Genomic DNA, 24,433 nt, shown 5'->3' on the forward strand with positions numbered 1-24,433 from the left:
GTCAGCATTCCAAGTTTAATCCATAAAGCTTTTCTAGCTAAAATAGCTAGAGACATATACCTGACATCAACTCTAATGATATCAAAAGATGGTATCACCAATAAAATTATTAGCATGTTATAGAATAATAATAATGCTATAAAATTATGATCTGTTACTTGTTGCGCTAAAGCTTCTAACCAAAAAGTTGAAGCTGCAGCAACATCCGCTAAAAATATAGCAGGTCTAAGAAGATTACCTGAACATAAGTAAGCTTTTCTTAGAAAGGATTCAATTTTCCTATCTAAAGGATCCTTAAATGAAGTACTATCTGCCGTAGGAATAGTAGTACATTAGCAGGAGTAGAGACAGCCCCATAACCTTAGGGATTTTTGTCCCAAAAAACTCTAATCTGTCAGATGGCACAGGATATAATTTGCTTAAACGTCTAGAAGGAGTAAATAAATTACCCAAATTATTCCATTCCCTGGAAATTACTTCAGAAATAGCATCAGGGAGATAAAACACTTCTGGAATAACTACAGGAGATTTAAAAACCTTATTTAAACGTTTACATTTAGTATCAAGAGGACCAGAATCCTCTATTTCTAATGCAAATAACACTTCTTTAAGTAAAGAACGAATAAATTCCATCTTGAACAAATACAAAGATTTATCAGCATCAACCTCTGAGACAGAAACCTCTGAACCAGAAGAACCATTATCAGTATCAGAATGATGATGTTCATTTAAAAATTCATCTGAAAAAAGAGAAGTTTTAAAAGACTTTTATGTATACTAGAAGGAGAAATAACAGACATAGCCTTCTTAATGGATTTAAAAAATAAAATCTCTTATGTTATCAGGAACACTCTGAAAATTAGATGTTGACGGAACAGCAACAGGTAATGTAACAGTACTAAAGGAAATTTTATCTGCATTAATAAGTTTGACATGACATGCAATACAAATAACAGCTGGAGAAACAGATACCAAAAGTTTATAGCAGATACACTTAGCTTGGTAGCTCCAGCACTGTGCAGTGATTTTCCTGAAGTATCTTCTGACTCAGTTGCAACGTGGAACATCTTGCAATATGTAAAAGAAAAAAACAACATATAAAGCAAAATTGATCAAATTCCTTAAATGACAGTTTCAGGAATGGGAAAAAAATGCCAGTGAACAAGCTTCTAGCAACCAGAAGCAATAAATAATGAGACTTAAATAATGTGGAGACAAAAATGACGCCCATATTTTTTAGCGCCAAAAAAGACGCCCACATTATTTGGCGCCTAAATGCTTTTGGCGCCAAAAATGACGCCACATCCGGAACGCCGACATTTTTGACGCAAAAAAAGGTCAAAAAAATGACGCAACTTCCGGCGACACGTATGACGCCGGAAACAGAAAAAAAATTTTGCGCCAAAAAAGTCTGCGCCAAGAATGACGCAATAAAATGAAGCATTTTCTGCCCCCGCGAGCCTAACAGCCCACAGGGAAAAAGTCAAATTTTTTAAGGTAAGAAAAAATGATTAAAACAAATGCATTTATCCCAAATATGAAACTGACTGTCTGAAAAATAAGGAATGTTGAACATTCTGAGTCAAGGCAAATAAATGTTTGAAGACATATATTTAGAACTTTATAAATAAAGTGCCCAACCATAGCTTAGAGTGTCACAGAAAATAAGATTTACTTACCCCAGGACACTCATCTACATGTTTGTAGAAAGCCAAACCAGTACTGAAACGAGAATCAGCAGAGGTAATGGTATATATAAGAGTATATCGTCGATCTGAAAAGGGAGGTAAGAGATGAATCTCTACGACCGATAACAGAGAACCTATGAAATAGACCCCGTAGAAGGAGATCACTGCATTCAAATAGGCAATACTCTCCTCACATCCCTCTGACATTCACTGCACGCTGAGAGGAAAACCGGGCTCCAACTTGCTGCGGAGCGCATATCAACGTAGAATCTAGCACAAACTTACTTCACCACCTCCATCGGAGGCAAAGTTTGTAAAAACTGAATTGTGGGTGTGGTGAGGGGTGTATTTATAGGGATTTTAAGGTTTGGGAAACTTTGCCCCTCCTGGTAGGAATGTATATCCCATACGTCACTAGCTCATGGACTCTTGCTAATTACATGAAAGAAAGATTTTTTGCGCCAAAAAAGTCCGCGCCAAGAATGACGCAATAAAATGAAGCATTTTCAGCCCCCGCGAGCCTAACAGCCCACAGGGAAAAAAAGTCAAATTTTTAAGGTAAGAAAAAATGATCGATTCAAACGCATTATCCCAAATATGAAACTGACTGTCTGAAAATAAGGAATGTTGAACATTCTGAGTCAAGGCAAATAAATGTTTTGAATACATATATTTAGAACTTTATAAATAAAGTGCCCAACCATAGCTTAGAGTGTCACAGAAAATAAGATTTACTTACCCCAGGACACTCATCTACATGTTTGTAGAAAGCCAAACCAGTACTGAAACGAAAATCAGCAGAGGTAATGGTATATAAATAAGAGTATATTGTCGATCTGAAAAGGGAGGTAAGAGATGAATCTCTACGACCGATAACAGAGAACCTATGAAATAGACCCCGTAGAAGGAGATCACTGCATTCAAATAGGCAATACTCTCCTCACATCCCTCTGACATTCACTGCACACTGAGAGGAAAACCGGGCTCCAACTTGCTGCGGAGCGCATATCAACGTAGAATCTAGCACAAACTTACTTCACCACCTCCATAGGAGGCAAAGTTTGTAAAACTGAATTGTGGGTGTGGTGAGGGGTGTATTTATAGGCATTTTGAGGTTTGGGAAACTTTGCCCCTCCTGGTAGGAATGTATATCCCATACGTCACTAGCTCATGGACTCTTGCTAATTACATGAAAGAAAAAATATTTGAGACTGTGGTGCCAATGATGGAAGAATTAAATTGTAAGAAGAATATGTAATAGGGAACAGGAATGTTTCATGTATTGCCAACTTATACGTAAAACCCCTTCTTAGTGATGGAGGCTCTGTAGGCAAGAGAGAAGGCAACAACGAGTAATAGTAATGAAAAAGGAGAAAACAACTCAGAAGGTGATCCTCATGGAGTGAGAAACACTTATCTCTTTTGCTAGGAGTGGTTTTGCCAATACAGCTGTATTATATTTTGAAACAAAAACAGAATTTATGCTTACCTGATAAATTACTTTCTCCAACGGTGTGTCCGGTCCACGGCGTCATCCTTACTTGTGGGATATTCTCTTCCCCAACAGGAAATGGCAAAGAGTCCCAGCAAAGCTGGTCACATGATCCCTCCTAGGCTCCGCCCACCCCAGTCATTCGACCGACGGACAGGAGAAAATATATATAGGAGAAACCATATGATACCGTGGTGACTGTAGTTAGAGAAAATAATTCATCAGACCTGATTAAAAAACCAGGGCGGGCCGTGGACCGGACACACCGTTGGAGAAAGTAATTTATCAGGTAAGCATAAATTCTGTTTTCTCCAACATTGGTGTGTCCGGTCCACGGCGTCATCCTTACTTGTGGGAACCAATACCAAAGCTTTAGGACACGGATGAAGGGAGGGAGCAAATCAGGTCACCTAAATGGAAGGCACCACGGCTTGCAAAACCTTTCTCCCAAAAATAGCCTCCGAAGAAGCAAAAGTATCATATTTGTAAAATTTGGCAAAAGTGTGCAGTGAAGACCAAGTCGCTGCCTTACATATCTGGTCAACAGAAGCCTCGTTCTTGAAGGCCCATGTGGAAGCCACAGCCCTAGTGGAGTGAGCTGTGATTCTTTCAGGAGGCTGCCGTCCGGCAGTCTCATAAGCCAATCGGATAATGCTTTTAAGCCAAAAGGAAAGAGAGGTAGAAGTCGCTTTTTGACCTCTCCTTTTACCAGAATAAACAACAAACAAGGAAGATGTTTGTCTGAAATCTTTAGCAGCCTCTAAATAGAATTTTAGAGCACGGACTACGTCCAAATTGTGTAACAAACGTTCCTTCTTTGAAACTGGATTCGGACACAAAGAAGGTACAACTATCTCCTGGTTAATATTTTTGTTGGAAACAACTTTCGGAAGAAAACCAGGCTTAGTACGCAAAACCACCTTATCTGCATGGAACACCAGATAGGGCGGAGAACACTGCAGAGCAGGGTAACTCTGAAACTCTTCTAGCAGAAGAAATTGCAACCAAAAACAAAACTTTCCAAGATAATAACTTAATATCTACGGAATGTAAGGGTTCAAACGGAACCCCTTGAAGAACTGAAAGAACTAGATTTAGACTCCAGGGAGGAGTCAAAGGTCTGTAAACAGGCTTGATCCTAACCAGAGCCTGAACAAATGCTTGAACATCTGGCACAGCTGCCAGTCTTTTGTGAAGTAAAACAGATAAAGCAGAGATCTGTCCCTTCAGAGAACTTGCAGATAATCCTTTCTCCAAACCTTCTTGTAGAAAGGATAGAATCTTAGGAATTGTTATCTTGTTCCATGGGAATCCTTTAGATTCACACCAACAGATATATTTTTTCCATATTTTATGGTAAATTTTTCTAGTTACAGGCTTTCTAGCCTGAATCAGAGTATCTATTACAGAATCTGAAAACCCACGCTTTGATAAAATCAAGCGTTCAATCTCCAAGCCGTCAGTTGGAGGGAAACCAGATTCGGATGTTCGAATGGACCCTGAACAAGAAGGTCCTGTCTCAAAGGTAGCTTCCATGGTGAAGCCGATGACATATTGACCAGGTCTGCATACCAAGTCCTGCGTGGCCACGCAGGAGCTATCAAGATCACTGAGGCCCTCTCCTGATTGATCCTGGCTACCAGCCTGGGGATGAGAGGAAACGGTGGGAATACATAAGCTAGGTTGAAGGTCCAAGGTGCTACTAATGCATCTACTAGGGTCGCCTTGGGATCCCTGGATCTGGACCCGTAGCAAGGAACCTTGAAGTTCTGACGAGACGCCATCAGATCGATGTCTGGAATGCCCCATAATTGAGTTATTTGGGCAAAGATTTCCGGATGGAGTTCCCACTCCCCCGGATGGAATGTCTGATGACTCAGAAAATCCGCTTCCCAATTTTCCACTCCTGGGATGTGGATCGCAGACAAGTGGCAGGAGTGATCCTCCGCCCATTGAATTATCTTGGTCACTTCTTTCATCGCCAGGGAAGTCCTTGTTCCCCCCTGATGATTGATATATGCAACGGTCGTCATGTTGTCTGACTGAAACCTTATGAATTTCGCCTTTGCTAGTTGAGGCCAAGCTCTGAGAGCATTGAATATCGCTCTCAGTTCCAGAATGTTTATCGGGAGAAGAGACTCTTCCCGAGACCATAGACCCTGAGCTTTCAGGGATTCCCAGACCGCGCCCCAGCCCACTAGGCTGGCGTCGGTCGTGACAATGACCCACTCTGGTCTGCGGAAGCTCATTCCCTGTGACAGATTGTCCAGGGTCAGCCACCAACGGAGTGAATCTCTGGTCTTTTGATCTACTTGAATCGTCGGAGACAAGTCTGTATAATCCCCATTCCACTGTCTGAGCATGCACAGTTGTAATGGTATTAGATGAATTCGTGCAAAAGGAACTATGTCCATTGTTGCAACCATCAATCCTATTACTTCCATGCACTGCGCTATGGAAGGACGAGGAACAGAATGAAGTACTTGACAAGAGCTTAGAAGTTTTGATTTTCTGACCTCTGTCAGAAAAATCCTCATTTCTAAGGAATCTATTATTGTTCCCAAGAAGGGAACTCTTGTTGACGGGGACAGAGAACTTTTTTCTTTGTTCACCTTCCATCCGTGAGATCTGAGAAAGGCTAGGACGATGTCCGTATGAGCCTTTGCTTTTGACAGGGACGACGCTTGAATCAGGATGTCGTCCAAGTAAGGTACTACTGCAATGCCCCTTGGTCTTAGAACCGCTAGAAGGGACCCTAGTACCTTTGTGAAAATCCTTGGAGCAGTGGCTAATCCAAATGGAAGTGCCACAAACTGGTAATGCTTGTCCAGAAAAGCGAACCTTAGGAACTGATGATGTTCCTTGTGGATAGGAATATGTAGGTACGCATCCTTTAAATCCACGGTAGTCATAAATTGATTTTCCTGGATAGTAGGTAGGATCGTTCGAATAGTTTCCATTTTGAACGATGGTACCCTGAGAAATTTGTTTAGGATCTTTAGATCCAAAATTGGTCTGAATGTTCCCTCTTTTTTGGGAACTATGAACAGATTGTAATAAAATCCCATTCCTTGTTCTCTTATTGGAACTGGATGTATCACTCCCATCTTTAACAGGTCTTCTACACAATGTAAGAATGCCTGTCTCTTTATTTGGTTTGAAGATAATTGAGACCTGTGGAACCTTCCCCTTGGGGGTAGTTCCTTGAATTCCAGGAGATAACCTTCAGAAACTATTTCTAGCGCCCAAGGATCCTGAACATCTCTTGCCCAAGCCTGAGCAAAGAGAGAAAATCTGCCCCCCACTAGATCCGGTCCCGGATCGGGGGCTATCCCTTCATGCTGTTTTGGTAGCAGTGGTAGGCTTCTTGGCCTGCTTACCCTTGTTCCAGCCTTGCATTGGTTTCCAGGCTGGTTTGGGTTGTGAAGTATTACCCTCTTGCTTAGAGGATACAGAATTAGAGACTGGTCCGTTTCTGCGAAAGGGACGAAAATTAGGCTTATTATTAGCCTTAAAAGACCTATCCTGTGGGAGGGCGTGGCCCTTTCCCCCAGTGATGTCTGAAATAATCTCTTTCAAATCAGGTCCAAATAATGTTTTACCTTTGAAAGGAATGTTAAGCAATTTTGTCTTGGAAGACACATCCGCTGACCAAGACTTTAGCCAAAGCACTCTGCGTGCCACGACAGCAAACCCTGAATTTTTCGCCGCTAATCTAGCTAATTGCAAAGCGGCATCTAAAACAAAAGAGTTAGCCAATTTAAGTGCTTGAACTCTGTCCATAACCTCCTCATACAAAGATTCTTTACTGAGCGATTTTTCTAGTTCCTCGAACCAGAAACACGCTGCCGTAGTGACAGGAACAATGCATGAAATTGGTTGTAGAAGGTAACCTTGCTGTACAAAAATCTTTTTAAGCAAACCCTCTAATTTCTTATCCATAGGATCTTTGAAAGCACAACTATCTTCGATAGGAATAGTGCGTTTGTTTAGAGTAGAAACCGCCCCCTCGACCTTGGGGACTGTCTGCCATAAGTCCTTTCTGGGGTCGACTATAGGAAATAATTTCTTAAATATAGGGGGGGGGACAAAAGGTATGCCGGGCCTTTCCCACTCTTTATTTACTATGTCCGCCACCCGCTTTGGTATAGGAAAAGCGCCGGGGGGCACCGGAACCTCTAGGAACTTGTCCATCTTACATAATTTCTCTGGAATGACCAAATTGTCACAATCATCCAGAGTAGTTAACACCTCCTTAAGCAGTGCGCGGAGATGTTCTAATTTAAATTTAAATGTCACAACATCAGGTTCAGCTTGATGAGAAATTTTTCCTGAATCTGAAATTTCTCCATCAGACAAAACCTCCCTCATGGCCCCTTGAGATTGGTGTGAGGGTATGTCAGAACAGTTATCATCAGCGTCCTCTTGCTCTTCAGTGTTTAAAACTGAGCAATCGCGCTTTCTCTGATAAGTAGGCATTTTGGATAAAAGATTTGCTATGGAGTTATCCATTACAGCCGTTAATTGTTGCATGGTAATAAGTATTGGCGCACTAGATGTACTAGGGGCCTCCTGTGTGGGCATAACTGGTGTAGACACAGTAGGGGATGATGTAGTATCATGTTTACTCCCCTCATTTGAGGAATCATCTTGGGCAATATCATTATCTGTTGCAATACTGTCCTTACTTTGTTTGGACACTATGGCACAATTATCACATAAATTTAAATGGGGAGACACATTGGCTTTCATACATATAGAACATAGCTTATCTGATGGTACAGACATGTTAAACAGGCTTAAACTTGTCAACAAAGCACAAAAAACGTTTTAAAATAAAACCGTTACTGTCACTTTAAATTTCAAACTGAAAACACTTTATTACTGAATATGTGAAAAAGTATGAAGGAATTGTTCAAAATTCACCAAAATTTCACCACAGTGTCTTAAAGCATTAAAAGTATTGCACACCAAATTTCAGAGCTTTAACCCTTAAATTAACGGAACCGGAGCCGTTTTTACATTTAACCCCTATACAGTCCCAGAATGAGGCTCTGTCTATAACTAGAAAGGCCCCCATTTGAAAAAGGTGTCCAACACAGTGCCTGCCGTTTTTCTAAACGTTCCCCAAGATTATAATACCAATAATTAGTTAGAATCTGCATAATATGCCTAGTAAAGCAACTGTTTTAGCCCAGAAAAATGTCTACCAGTTTTTAAGCCCTTTTTGAAGCCCTTTATTCTTTTATGTTTAACTAAGAAAATGGCTTACTGGTCCCCATGAGGGGAAATGACAGCCTTCCAGCATTACATGGTCTTGTTAGAAATATGGCTAGTCATACCTTAAGCAGAAAAGACTGCTAACTGTTTCCCCCAACTGAAGTTACTTCATCTCAACAGTCCTGTGTGGAAACAGCAATTGATTTCAGTTACTGTCTGCTAAAATCATCTTCCTCTTACAAACAGAAATCTTCATCCTTTTCTGTTTCAGAGTAAATAGTACATACCAGCACTATTTTAAAATAACAAACACTTGATAGAAGAATAAAACTACATTTAAACACCAAAAAACTCTTAACCATCTCCGTGGAGATGTTGCCTGTGCAACGGCAAAGAGAATGACTGGGGTGGGCGGAGCCTAGAAGGGATCATGTGACCAGCTTTGCTGGGACTCTTTGCCATTTCCTGTTGGGGAAGAGAATATCCCACAAGTAAGGATGACGCCGTGGACCGGACACACCAATGTTGGAGAAACATTTTTTGTGCATTACAATGATAACTAGAAGAGCACTATAGATATACACTGGTGTTCAAAAGATTGGGGTTACTTAAGACATTTCCTTATTTTCCATGAAAACATACATAAAATGACATTGCACATTCTCAGCATGTTCTGCCCTGGAGGACAGATGGTTGCTGATAATGGACCTTTGCACGCCTATGTAGATATTCCATTAAAAATAAGCAGTTTCCAGCTACAATATCCATTTACAACATTAATGTCTACACTGTATTTCTGATACATTTAATGTTATTTTAATGGGTAAAAAAATGTGCTTTTCTTTTGAAAACAAGGAAATTTCTAAGTGACCCCAAACCTTTGAACACCTTTGTATATTGTTATAAAATTATAAATATATAGAAGGTAGTGGGCACCAAGATAAGGTGGAGAGTTATTTCTTGCATGAACCCAGGCAGCACAATGTCTTGGGCTAGCCCTGCCACTGGGAATGAGCCATATGATATTATTATGAGAGAAAATGTGAAAAAAATAAATAAATAAAAAAAATAACCTACCCCTAGTTTAAAATTTCTATATAAAACAAAACAAAACGCCTAAGCATAAATGTAGTGCAACATGGAGAAAATGCCAATATACCGAAAAATGTATTAATTGTAAAGATGCAGTGTTCTAATTGGGACATATTTAATGAGCACACCACCATACTTTTTTATTGTTAGTTTCATAAATATCAATGAACCAAATGATGCAATTAGTTTGTGCATTGGATAGTTTAAGTATAATTTATAAATAACAGAATGCCATAAGGCTGGCAAAATTTGCTGTGAAGAACACAGATGTTTAACAGAACGAACATTACTTACATATTAAGATATATTATATATTTATATTCATGTTATATATTTATATTCATGGTTATATAGTTTTCAGCAAAGAACAAGGCTTTGTATATCATCATCAAAATATTTTATGATTGCATTTCTTAACTCTTCTTGTAACTTGTTCTGGATGCCCACTGATACTTGAAAGTATCCTAAAATGTTTCAATAGTGTGAAATCTGATATAATTCATTCTGCAACCAAAACTTTAAGTTTAGACTATGTTAAAGGGACACTGAACCCAACTTTTTTCTTTTGTGATTCAGAGAGCATGCAATTTTAAGCAACTTTCTAATTTACTCCTATTATCAATGTTTCTTCGTTCTCTTGCTATCTATATTTGAAAAAGAAGGCATCTAAGTTTTTTTTTTGGTTAAGAACTCTGGACAGCACTTTTTTTTATTGGTGAATGAGTTTATCCACCAATCAGCAAGAACAACCCAGGTTGTTCACCAAAAATGGGCCGGCATCTAAACTTACATTCTTGCATTTCAAATAAAGATACCAAGAGAATGAAGAAAATTTGATAATAGGAGTAAATTAGAAAGTTGCTTAAAATGTCATGCTCTATCTGAATCACAAAATAAAATTTTTGGGTTCAGTGTCCCTTTAAGCTATCTTCATGTTTAATACTAGAAAAGTGTGTATATTCAAATGAAATCACTATATTGTAGTGGTATTTACACCAAGAAATCTAATCTAAAATGAGTTCTGTAATTGGTTATTAGGAAGTTCACAATTTTTTTTTAAAGGAACTCTAGTATTGTTAGGGTACTCACCTTGCATCGTCGTAATAAAACTCTGGCAATGCACAGCAGTTGACGCTCCCCCACTGAAAAGTTCTCTCCATTCTCCACCACTTCAGTTTCTAGCTTAAGAGGTAGTTGTGCAATCTATCATTAAACATAGGAATGACTTCAATTACTGAGATTAGGAATTCCTTGTGTAACAACAAACAGCATTGGCACACGTGAAAAGTGGCACAGGCTAGACACCTGTACACACAGTGCAGACCTCTCATCCATGCACCAGGACATAATGCATTTACCTCATCAGCACATGGAGATGACATGGCCTAAGTTAGAGGAAAAAAAACAATTTATGCTTACCTGATTAATTCATTTCATGGTGGTGAGAGTCCACGATCCTTTACTGTTGGGAAATACACTTCTTTATCACTAGGAAGAGGCAATGATTCCCAAAACCCCAAAAGCTCTATAAAACCCCTCCCATCTCACACATACCTCAGTCTAATTTATAGCCAAGCAAGTTAGGTAAGAAAAAGGAATGAGCCAAAGAAGGAGCAGGGAAAAAAGATGTGCTAAAGAAAATACTAACCCCAGAAAAAAACACAAGGGTCACGATCCATTACTCTTGGAAACTAATACCCAAGTTGGAGTCCACAAGTAATAACAGAAAGGGACAACCCCAATAATATATCTTTTTTCTATGCACTAAAAATAAGTAAATAGGCAAAAAACAAACAATCAGACAACTGCCTGAAGAAACCTTTCTATCAAAGGTTGCTTCAGAAGACACAAAAACATAAAATGGTAGAATTTAGTAAAAGTATGCACTGAAGGCAATGAGAGAGATTGAAGGTTCAAACAAGCTGACACCAATTTCAACCTTCTCTGCTCTATTAGAGAAAGGCTTATGGATATTAAATCTATTTGGAAACCCAAGAAAATTACCTTTGTCTGAGGAACCAAGGAACCCTTAGGAAAATGTTAGGTCCTTGAACCATGTTGTTGAAGAAACAACAAGAGTTAGTTTGTGCAAGATACTGCAAAAGGAAAAGATGTAGCTTGAACCAAGATGTCTTTCAGGTATGGAAACTCTGCAATACCCTGAGACCTAATCACGCACAAAGAACCTTTGTGAATATTCTTGGAGCTGTAGCCAGACCAAATGGAAGAGCGACAAACTGAAAATGCCTGTTCAGAAAGGCAAAACTCAGAAACTGGAAATGATCTCTGTGAAAAGGAACATGAAGGTAAGCATCCTTTAAATCTATTGTGGACATAAATTGACCTTGCTGAACAAAATGCAGAATAGTTTAAATAGTTTCCATTCTGAAAGATGGAATCCTTCTAAACCTGTTCAGAGCATTTAAATCTAGTTCTGGTTTGAAAGTATCTTACTTCTATGCAACAATCAATATATTTGAATAAAATCACACCCCCTGTTCCTGCAGATCTGAGACAGACTGAAGAAAAGCTTGAGCTTTTACAGGATTCCTTGGAAAAATGGACAGAAAAAAAAAATCTTCCTCTGGGAGGCCTTGTTCTGAATCCTATTCAATATCCCTGAGAAACAATATTCTGAACCCAAGGATCAGAAACAGTTTGAAACGAAGCATCCTGAAAAGGCCTTAATCTGCCCCCTATCTGCTGTCCAGATCAGTGGCCCACCTTCATGCAGTTTTGGTAGCAGGGATAGATTATGCCCTGAGACCGGATTACTGCCAACAAAGTCCCCAGGACCTTTGAAAAAATTTTGGGAGCTGTGGCAAGGTCGAATGACAGAGCCACAAACTGAAAGTGTTCGTTTAGATAAGCGAATCTCAGAAACTTGTGATGATCCTTGTGAATGGGAACATGAAGGTACGCATCCTTCAGGTCTATGGTCGTCATGAGCTGACCCTCTTGGACCAAGGTAAGAATGGAACGTATAGTTTTCATCTTGAAGGACGGTACTATGAGAAACTTATTTAGACACTTTAGATCTAAAATTGGCCTGAAGATCCCCTCTTTTTTGGGAACCACGAACAGATTGGAGTAGAATCCCAGACCCTGTTCCTGGGTTGGAACTGGAACTATTACTGCCAGGGCGGAAAGATCCTGGACACAATGTAAGAACGCCTCTCTTTTTAGCTGGTCTACAGATCATCTTGAGAGGAGAAACCTGCCTCTGGGAGGAAAAGTCTTGAACTTTAGTTTGTACCCCTGGGATACGATGTCCATTGCCCAGGGATCCAGAACATCCCGAACCCAGGTATGAGTGAATTGAGAAAGTCTGCCCCCTACAAGATCCGGTCCCGGATCAGGGGCAGGCACTTCCTGCTGACTTTGAATAATTTGCAAGCTTCTTAGATTGCTTCCCCTTGTTCCAAGACTGATTGGGCTTCCAGGAAGACTTGGACTGTTCCTGCTTGAAAGGAGGGGGGGAGGAGAAGGCTTACCTCTAAAGTTTCGAATAGGAACGAAAATTACTCTGACACCCTTTCTGTTTATTTCTCTTATCCTGAGGGAGGAAATGTCCTTTTCCTCCTGTAATATTGGAAATAATTTCAGCCAAGCCCGGCCCAAACAAGGTCTTACCCTTTATAGGGGGATCGCCAAAAGTTTGGACTTAGATGAAACATCCGCAGACCAGGATTTAAACCATAAAGCTCTGCGAGCTAGTACAGCAAAACCAGATATTTTTGCTCCCAACTTAATGACTTTTAAGGAAGCATCTGTGATAAAGGAATTGGGCAACTTAAGAGCCTTAATCCTATCTTGGTTCTCCTCGAGAGGAGTATCTGTCAAAATAAAATCAGACAACGCATCAAACCAGTAGCTGCCGCGCTGGTGACAGTGGCAATACACACCGCAGGCTGCCATTCCAGACCCTGGTGAACATACATTTTCTTTAGCAAAGCCTCCAACTTCTTATCCATTGGATCCTTAAAGAAACAGCTATCCTCTATGGGGATAGTGGTTCTCTTAGCCAAAGTGGAAATCACCCCTTTCACCTTGGGGACCGCTTGCCAAGACTCCTTAATAGAGTCAGCTATTGGAAACATTTTCTTGAAAATTGGAGATGGAGAAAAGGGAATTCGGATCTCTCTCACTCTCGTGCAATAATCTCTGTAGCACGGTCTGGTACAGGGAATACCTCCACCGCAGAGGGAACATCAAAGTACTTGTTCAATTTACTAGACTTCTTAGTATTGACTAAGACAGTCATATCGGAGTCGTTCAACGTAGCCAAAACCTCCTTAAGTAACAGCCGGAGGTGTTCCAGCTTAAATCTGAAAGATACCACTTCAGCGTCAGAAGAAGGAATTATACTGTCTGAATCCGAGATTTAACCCTGAGAAGCTACCGAAGTGTCTTTCTCCTCTGGCTTCGGAGAGAAAGCACCCTGAGTAGCCACCACAGGATCAGAAACCTTGCTCACTGATTCTTTAAACTTCCTCTTGCGCTTTCCCCGCAGCATGGGAAAAGCAAATAGCGCCTCAGATACCGCAGAGGATACATGGGCAGCAATATCTTGCAAAGTAACTCCAGTCGGAGCATGAGAAGAAACACAGGGCACTGCATGTGGAGACGAAAAAGATTGGGACGCTTGAGGAGAAAGCTGCTGCATATCAGGCACAGAAGACATCCGCCTTAGCTAATGATGGCTCAGGATCAAAAAGTCTATTCCTATAACATAATGTTCTTTCAATACAGGAGGAACAGAAGGGTACTGGGGGTTCCACCTGAGCATCAAAACATAGGCTACAAGTAACATCTTGCAAGGCCTCCTGGTCTTAAGACACAAAAAGGCCAAAAGAAAAGAAAAACAACAATAAAAATACTATTTTCTTTTAAAATAAGTTTAGCAAACACACGTTACTGTTCCTTTAAATAAAATTTAACCCAAAAAAAAAAAACGGAACGAAGCAGTAACCAACCCCAGGCAACCACTACACCTTAGCTATTTCGTTGAGGTGCCTACCTGTCCTTCTGACTGCCTCCCAAACAGTTAGAAGACGATCCGCCTTTAACACAGTTTCCTTGACATTCAAAGTGCATGACACTACGGCAAATAGCGATAGGCTTCCTGTATAGCAGAGCCGCCGCTATTACATGCACATCACACTCCGGAGTTTCAGGAAGTGAGAAAGCGTGCAAAATACACTGCCGCCTCAGAACGGAACCACCTTCTGATCATGGGTGGTCCTGGCGGCCGCAAAGGCCAAGTAATATAGTTTTTAAACACCTACACAGCCGTATATCGTCTGCAGAAATGCAAACCCCCCCAGTAAAGCAGACTAAATCCGAAACTGTTTCCAAGCAGTGTACAACGGATCAAAAGATAAAACCTGAGCCACCAATGCTGTAAACTCCTCTCATATACAGTGCCTGCTAGCTGCCCTGATTAACTCTATATAAAAAGTAAATCTAAAATAAACGTCCCAAGTTGCAGCCTTCAGGCTGTATAAGTGCCAGAATTTTTCCATCAATGAAAAAGAAAAATATAATTGGCACTTACCTTAGTTTTCATCTGTCCGGCAGCAGGACAGCTCACCTGGTTTGAGAGGTACTATCCCTCACATGGACATGTGGACAAAAGAAAGATTGACTAAGCTTACTCAGGCTATCTACATAGGGCAGCAAGACTGTTTGGGAAAAATGCAGAGGGGATTTTACCCCACAAGTTCCCAATTGCTTAAAAGCCACCACTGCCCTACTGAAGAGACTGACGTGGGCTAAGGCTAGACCCCAGGGAAGATCAGAGCAAACCTACTCTGCTTCAAAAAAACAAAATCTTGATTGTAGATCAGGCACCGAAATTTCACCTCCTCCTTGGACCACAGGCAAAGAGAATGACTGGGGGTTGTGGGAAGGGAAGTGATACTTAACAGCTTTGCTGTGGTGTTCTTTGCCTCCTCTTGCTGGCCAGGAGTGATATTCCCAGCAGTAATTGATGATAATCCATGGACTCACCGTGTCATTAGAAAGAAATAAGCATCTTTGTTAAGTTTAATGAATGAAAGTGCCTGTTTTTAAGATTATTTTTAGATACCAGGCACTTATTTGTTAAACTTTATAATCACTTTAATATTGTGAGTTGAGACAATGTTAGGTAAAAACCCCATCTTTGTCTGCAGAACAGCCTTATCGGCATGAAACACTAAATAAGGCGGATTACATTGAAGGGCAGACACACTGAAATTCAGATACTCTAAGAGCAGAGGAAATAGCTAGCAGAAACAAAAAAACTTTCCATGTTTGAGCCTATGCATTCTATTGATATTAAGCTTCTAACGGAGCCTGTTGAAGAACTCCAAGAACAAGATTAAGGCTCATGGAGGAGCAATAGGTTTGAAAACAGGTCTAATTCTAGCAATAGCTTTAACAAATGACTGAACATCTGGCAAACGAGCCAACTTTTTATGCAACAAAAACAGAAAGATCTGACCTTTAAGAGAACTATCCGACAGGCCATTCGCTAATCCATCCTGAAGAAACTGAAGGATATGCAGAGCCTTCAACTTGTGCCAAGGTAATCCCTGGTCTGCACACCAAAACAGAGTGCAGAGTCTGTCTGCTCAGGGAATCCGGCTTCCAATTTTCCACACCTGGATAGCTGATATTTGGCATTGATATGTATCTGCCTATTGAAGGATACAAGACACCTCCCGCATCTCCAGAAAACCGAGTTCCACCCTATTGACTGACATAGGCCACCGTGGTGATGTTGTCCGATTCAAATAAAATAAAACGGACAGAACTGGGGGAAAGACTGAAGAGCGTTGAAGATGGCCTTCAGTTACAGAATGTTGATTGGAAGGATTGCTTACTCTGGGTGCCAGGACCCCTGGGCTCTCCAAGACCCCCACACAGCAACATAATTTATGCTTACCAGAAAAATTCCGTTCCTTCCTGGCAGGGAGAGTCCACGACTTCATTCCTTACTGTTGGTAAATACAACACCTGGCCACCAGGAGGAGGCAAAGACACCCCCAGCCAAAGGCTTAAATATCCCTCCTACTTCACCTATCCTCCAGTCATTCTGCTGAGGGAACAAGGAAAAAGTAGGAGAAACATCAGGGTATAAAAAGGTGCCAGAAGAAAAATAAAAAGGGAGCCACCCATAAAAAAAAAAAAATTACGGGCGGGGTCATGGACTCTCCCTGCCAGAAAGGAAAGGAATTTATCTGGTAAGCATAAATTATGCTTTCCTTGCATAAGGCAGGGAGAGTCCATGACTTCATTCCTTACTGTTGGGAAAACTATACCCAAGCTCCAGAGGACACTGAATGAATAATGGGAGGGAACAGAAAAAGGGGCGGACCCTATTCTGAGGGCACCACAGCCTGCAAAACTTCAGCCGAAGCAAACACATCAAACTTGTAAAATTTAGAAAAAGTGTGTAAGGAAGACCAGGCAGCTGCCTTACAAATCTGATCCATTGAGGCTTTGTTCTTAAAAGCCCAAGAGGAAGCCACTGCTCTAGTGGAATGAGCAGTTATCCTCTCAGGAGGCTGTCATCCTACTGTCTCATAAGCTAAGCGGATGATACTCCTCAACCAGAATGATAGAGAAGTTGTAGTAGCCTTCTGCCCCTTACGATGACAAATAGATGACAAACAAAGAGGAAGATTGTCTGAATTCCTTAGTAGCCTAAAGATAGAACTTCAAGGCACAAACCACATCTAGATTGTGAAGCAAACATTCCTTCGCTGAAGAAGGATTAGGACACAAGGAAGGAACAACAATTTCTTGATTAATATTACGATTCGACGCCACCTTAGGGAGAAACCATAGTTTAGTGCGTATAACCGCCTTAGCATGAAAAACCAGATAAGGGGAATCACATTGCAAAGCAGAAGTCTCAGAAACTCTGCACGCAGAGGCAATAGCCAACAAAAAAGAACCTTCCAAGAATACAATTTAATGTCAACAGAATGCATAGGCTCAAATGGAGCCTGCCGCAAAACACTAAGAACAAGATTGAGGCTCCAAGGCGGAGCCCCAGATCTAAACACGGGTCTGATCCTAGATAGAGCCTTCAAGGACTGCAAATTCGGAAGTTCAGCCAATCCTTTGTGCAGTAACACCGACAGGGCCGATATCTGTCCATTCAGGGAACTAAGAGTGTCGATAACACTATCAGAAAACCCTCTCTTGGATAAGACTAAGCGTAATCTCCAAGCAGTCAGCCTCAGAGAATCTAGATTTTGATAAACGAAGGGACCCTGTATCAGATCTCTGCGACAAGGTAACCTCCACTGAGGAGATGAGGACATCCCCACCAGATCCGCAAACCGCCTCCTTTGCTTCCACAACGGAGCAATCAGAATCAGAGCTGCTCGCTCCTGCTTAATGCAAGCCACCGTACAAGGGAGAAGCGATAATGGAGGAAAAAGATATACAAGTCTAAACTCCATGGTATTGATAGGGCATCTATCAATTCTGCCTGAGGATCCATCAACCTCGACCCGTACCTGGGTAGCTTGGTATTGAGGCTGGATGCCATGAGATCAATCTCCGGCATCCCCCACTCGCATATCTCTGCAAACACCTCGGGGTGAAGAGACCACTCCCCTGGGTGAAAGGATTCCCTGCTGAGGAAGTCCGCTTCCCAGTTATCCACAACCGGAATGTGGAGCGCTGACAGCGTACATTTGTGAGTTTCTGCCCACTCTAGTATCTGAGATACTTCTCTCATCGCCAAGGAACTTCTCGTTCCACCTTGATGGTTGATATAGGCAACCGAGGTTATATTGTCTGATTGGAATCTGATAAACTGGGACAAACCCAGAAGGGGCCAAAGCCTTCAAGGCATTGAAGATTGCCCGGAGTTCCAAAATATTGATTGGAAGGAAGGACTCCTGAGTCCACAGACCTTGTGTCTTCTTGGTACCCCAAACGACTACCCAGCCGGAAAGGCTTGCGTCCGTAGTCACAATCTCCCAGGACGGTCTCAAAAAGCATGTGCCTTGGGACAGATGATCTGGACAGAGCCACCAAGAGAGCGAGTCTCGACAGGCTGTCCAGTACAATCCGTTGAGATAGATCTTCTTGGCACCCCAAACGGCTCCCCAGCCGGAAGGGCTTGCGTCCATAGTCACAATCTCCTAGGACGGTCTCAAAAAGCACATCCCTTGGGACAGATGATCTGGACAGAACACCAGGAGAGCGAGTTTTGACAGGCTGTCCAGTACAATCCGTTGACACAAATCTGAATGGTTGCCATTCCATTGTCTCAGCATGCATAGTTGTAAAGGTCTGAGATGGAATCTGGCAAAAGGAATGATGTCCATGCAGGACACCATGAGTCCGATTACCTCCATAAACTGAGCCACTGAAGGTCTCGAGAAAGCCTGGAGGGCAAGACAGAAGTTAGCTTGCAAGGTCTCTGATCTGTGAGGAATATTCTCATGGATATGGAGTCTATAATAGTTCCCAGGAAATTCACCCTTGTACTTGGAGTAAGAGAACTCTTTTCCAAGTTTATCTTCCATCCATGTGATCGAAGAAGAGTGAGAAGGGACTAAGAATGTTCTTCCGCTAGACGAAAATATGGTGCCTGTACCAAGATATCGTCCAGGTAAGGTGCTACTGCAATACCTTGTGTTCTGGTAACGGCCAGAAGAGCCCCCAGAACCTTTGTAAATATCCTTGGAGCAGTAGCTATGCCAAACGGAAAAACTGAACTGGAAGTGCTGGTCCAGAAAAGCAAACCTTAGGAACTGAAAATGTTCCCTGTGAATCGAAACGTGAAGGTATGCATCCGTCAGGTCTATTGTGGTCATAAACTGTGCTTCCTGAACCAAAGAAAGGATTGACCATATTGTCTCCATCTTAAGAGGGAATGCTCAGAAACTTGTTTAGGTACTTTAGGTCCAAAATTGGACGGAAAGTTCCCTCCTTCTTTGGAACCCCAAACCTATTTCTGCTGTAGGTACCGGGACAATTACTCCTAGAGAGGAGAGATCCCGTACGCAAACTAAGAAGGCAGCCCTCTTTTCTGGTCTTGTCGAAAGACTGGAGAGTAGGAATCTGCCACTGGGCGGATGAGACTTGTATCCTATCCTGTATCCTATCCTACAGGGGGCACAAAACGCATCAGACTACTCTGTCCATGTCTGTCTACTCTGTCCATGTCTGTCTGGGTCTTATTTTACAATAAACCTTTGTGTGAATTCAGGACCTGATGTGCAGCCTTTGTCTTTTGTTTTTGAAGCTTTGAGCGGTTGGTTCCTGCTCCCCTTTCGGCTTTGCACCTTGCATTCAGCACTCGGCATTCTCTCTGTGGCTGCGTTGATAGTTGGCTAGCCTTGATGAGTTCATCACCTAAGCGACACCACATTGACCTGCAACACAGAAGCTTGAGCGGCTGTGCTCTGACTTACTCATACAATCTCCAGGACCCAAGGATCCAGAACATCCTGGAACCAAGCGTATGAAAAAAGAGACACTCTGCTCCCTACTCGATCCGATCCCGGATCGGGGGCTGCTCTTTCCTGCCGATTTGTTCTCTGCGGGCTTCTTAGTCTGTTTGAACTTATTCCAGGAGTGAGCTGGCTTCCAAGTACTCTTGGGCTGCTCAGACTTGGAGGACTGCTGTCATTGCAACTTGTCAGCACGAAAGTAACGGAAATTAGACAGTTGCCGTCCCTTATGCCTATTCTTCTTATCTTGTGGTAGAAAGGCACTATTCTCTCCGGTAACCGTAGCGATAATGGAGTCCAGGACTGGACCAAATAAAATCTTCCCCTTGAAGTGAAGAGAAAGGAGTCTGGATTCAGAAGTCATATCCACAGACCAAGACTTCAACCAGAGACCCCGGCCTTAATTCTCTCCTGAATATCCTCGCAGGGAGTCTCCACTTCAATGAGCTCCAACAGAGTCGCACCAGTAGGTAGCTGCTCCAGCAACGGCGGCTACAGCTGCCGCCGGTTGAAATAAAAACCCTGCATGTTGAAACATCTTCCTCAGAAAAGTTTCCATATTTTTATCCATAGGCTCTCTAAAAGAAGAACTATCCTCTAGAGGGATAGTAGTATGTTTAGCCAGCGTGGAGATAGTGCCATCCACCTTCGGGATGGAGCCCTACAAATCTAATTTGAGAGTCAGGGACCGGGAATAATTTTTTAAAAGTAGACGAGGGGGAAAAAATAAGTTCCTACTGGCCTTGACTGGCACAGGAAAAGTCAGAGGGACTTTCCTATCTTCGTAAAACACTGTCCAATTTAGGGATCTTAGGCTCTTTAGGGAGTGTAGACTCTGCAACCTCTAGAGTAGACAGAACCTCCTTTACTAAAAAACGCAGATGCTCAATTTTAAATCTAAAGGAGGGTTCCTCCGCTGAAGGAGGTTTAGTAACTGAAGTCTCTGAAGATACAGAGGTTAACTCATCCTCGGATAGCTGGGATATAGTAGCTAAATCCGACAAATATTTAGATGACTCTAGGTCAGGAGAACTATGTTTAACCTTTATCTTGCGTTTGTTAGAGCAAGGTAACGCACTCAGGGCAGCAGACACCGCCAATTGTAACTGCACGGTAAAGTCCGCTGGAAAAATGCCCCCTCCAGATGGAGGATTAGTTGAGCCGCGGGGAACTGCATGTGGAGCGGGTAATGTAGAAAGGGTAGTCATTTCACGGGAGTCAGATTCCTGAAGGCTCAGAAGGGCTCATAGCGCTATGAGTATTAGCAGGCTTGTCTCCCTTCTTAGACTTTAGAACAGTGTTTAGGCGAATGGAACAAAATTGAGCAGGCGGGCAAACCACAGCCTCCTCACAATATAAACAAGAATTAATAATCAGTACAGAAGGACCGGAACCTTATAATGTAGTATCAGAGTCCTCCATAGCTTTGTATATACCCACAGAAGGACAATCAAAAAAACGCTTTTATTAATAAAACGGCACCTTAATATTCCCAATGGCTGGGGCACTCACCCCCTCCTAGACCCAGACAGCTAACAGTGAAAACGCTCTCCTCAGGAGTGATGTCTGGAGCAGGATCTTAGGAAATTAAAGAGACTGCACCCTGCTATGAAAAATGGCGCAATGCTATTATGAGCTGCGCAACACTTCAAAATCGAATGTGAAACCGGTTTGTTCCAAGCCAAAAACACACAGCCTATGAGCCTTAAAAAAACTCTCACATTAGGCAGATATAAATCCCCAAACTGTTCAAATAGTCTCCCTGAAGGAAATATTAATCCTTGATCCTATTGAGGTATAAAGGAGCCACACTGTGACCCTGTATAGCGTTTTAAAATGTATATATAAAAAACGGTCTTACCCTCCAGAATCCATGCTGTGGAACAAACACGGCCTCTCAAGTGTGACAGTCTTGTAGCAGCGCTTCTGACATGGACTTGAGTGTATAGCAGCAAGCAGTGAAACTCATCAACACTGATTGCTCAGGAGCCGTTAGCGACAGTCTGGATGGGTTCGCAGAAAAACTTTCCCTGCATCTCCAGACTCTAACTTTAATCAATACTCTCACTGAGAGGATGACATGATTACTTAAAGCTCCAGTCATTTCTCGAAGGGAACATATCCATACAGGACTATCCAAATCTTCTGACACTTCTCTGCCACCTCCTATAGTGACGAAAGGCAAAGAATGACTGGGGTATAGGGGAAATGGGACGGATATTTAAGCCTTTGGCTGGGGTGTCTTTGCCTCCTCCTGGTGGCCAGGTGTTGTATTTCCCAACAGTAAGGAATTAAGTTGTGGACTCTCCCTGCCTTATGGAAGGAAAGACTCTCTCGTCACTGGATCCAGAGATATTTCCTGAGACAAGTCTAAGTGATTCCAGTTTGACTGAGCATACATAACTGTAGGGGTCTCAGATGAAAGCCAGCAAAACAATAGCATCCGAAGTCGTCATAAGACCTACCGCCTCCATGCATTGGAGCCACCGGAGGTTAAGGAGTGGATTGAAGTAGACGGCAGGCAGCCTGAAGCTTCTCCCTGTGTTTATCTGTAAGGTAAATACACATGCTGTCAGAATCTATGATGATCCCTAGGAACTTCCCTCTCGTGTTGGGAACGAGAGAACTCTTTTCCAGATTTAATTTCCAGCCATGCATCCGAAGATACTAAAATAACTTCTATGTGTGAGAGTTTGCTAAATGTAAAGATGGCGCCTTAAACAAGATGTCATCCAAGTATAGCGCCACAGCAATCCCTTGCAGTGTGACTACTGCAAGGAGAACCCCAAGAACTTCAGTAAAGATCCTCGGAGCCATAGCTAAACCAAATGGAAGAGCTTTGAACTGGAAATGCTTGTCCAGGAAAGCAAAACAAAGGTACTGGTAATGATCTTGGTGAAAGGGAACGTGAAGGTAGGCATCCTTCAGATCTATTGTGGTCATGAACTGACCTTCCTGAACGAGAGGAAGAATGGACCTGATAGTCTTAGATGTGGAAGTGCTCCTCTGTGTTGTTCTGACAAAAGGAGTGAAAATGTCCCATTGGATGTCCCTTAGATTTAGCCTTCTTATCCTGGGGCAGAAAATCCACCTCACCGCCAGTGACAGTAGAAATGATAGCGTCCAGGCCTGGCCCGAATAAGGTCTTTCCTTTAAAGGCCAGAGATAGAAGCCTAGACTTGGAAACCATGTTTGCTGACCAGGACTTTAACTAGAGAGCTATTCTAGTGAGAACAGCAAAACCAGAGGAACAGAGAACAGCATTGAGGCGAATGCTTTGGATAATTGCTTCACAATTATAGGAATTGGCAGTTTTTAGGGCCTGAATGCGATCTTGAATATCCTTCAAGAGAGATTCCACCGAAATCAGTTCAGAATAGATGTTACACCAAAAGGTGGCAGCCCCAGCCACCACTGCAATACCTTCAGCAGGCTAGAAAAGAAAGCCTCCTTAAAAAAAAACACCTTTCTTAGGTATCCCTCTAATTTCCTATCCATAGGATCCTTAAAAGATGTACTATCCTCTAAAGGTACAGTAGTGCGTTCAGCCAGAGTAGAAATGGCACCGCACACCTTAGGAACGGTATTCCACACTTCCAAATGGCTATCCTGGCACGGAAACTTTTTTAAAACTTGGAAGAGAGAAGGGGACACCAGGTTTTTTCCCCACACATGCACTGAGTGGATGTAACTGCCGACCTCCACAAGAGGTTAAGTTCCCAAATAGAAATAAAAATGAAATAAAAAAATTGTCCCTTTCCCTGAATCATCCAGTTAGGTGTCCACTGCCCCTTATACTATTGGTTTAGAGGTGGAAACGTCACCTCATTGAAGAGAGCGCTGTTGTGTGGGCGGCCTTTCTTACAGAAAGGGTGAGTTTAGCATAGTTTTTTTACGAAAGATGACTGAAGCTAATGTTTATTTTTAGTGATGGTAAATCCTAGCGTTTGTTATATGCTTGGGTATGCCGTCACTTTAACAAGTCTTAAAAAACAGAATTTATGTTTACCTGATAAATTTCTTTCTCCTACGGTGTGTCCGGTCCACGGCTTCATCCTTACTTGTGGGATATTCTCATTCCCTACAGGAAATGGCAAAGATAGCACAACAGCAGAGCTGTCCATATAGCTCCCCCTCTAGCTCCGCCCCCAGTCATTCGACCCACGGTCAGGAGAAAAAGGAGAACCATAGGGTGCAGTGGTGACTGTAGTGTATAAAAAACAAAAATTATAAACCTGACTAAAAGCCAGGGCGGGCCGTGGACCGGACACACCGTAGGAGAAAGAAATTTATCAGGTAAACATAAATTCTGTTTTCTCCTACATTGGTGTGTCCGGTCCACGGCTTCATCCTTACTTGTGGGAACCAATACCAAAGCTTTAGGACACGGATGAAGGGAGGGAACAAGTCAGGTAACCTAAACGGAAGGCACCACTGCTTGTAAAACCTTTCTCCCAAAAATAGCCTCCGAAGAA

General features: G+C 42.2%; 1 protein-coding gene across 1 annotated transcript in view; it reads right to left on the reverse strand.

Annotated features, from left to right (window-relative positions):
* The window catches only part of ABCC5 (ATP binding cassette subfamily C member 5), a 259,944-nt gene that overhangs the window by 14,157 nt on the left and 221,354 nt on the right, over positions 1–24,433 (reverse strand). Inside the window, exon 28 of the mRNA XM_053710320.1 lies at positions 10,582–10,695. Within this exon, the coding sequence (XP_053566295.1) occupies positions 10,582–10,695 (114 nt within the window). The remainder of the gene's footprint in view (positions 1–10,581; positions 10,696–24,433) is intronic.

The sequence above is a fragment of the Bombina bombina genome, chromosome 4 (genome assembly GCF_027579735.1).
Source record: "Bombina bombina isolate aBomBom1 chromosome 4, aBomBom1.pri, whole genome shotgun sequence".
In the NCBI taxonomy this organism is placed as follows: Eukaryota; Metazoa; Chordata; class Amphibia; order Anura; family Bombinatoridae; genus Bombina; species Bombina bombina.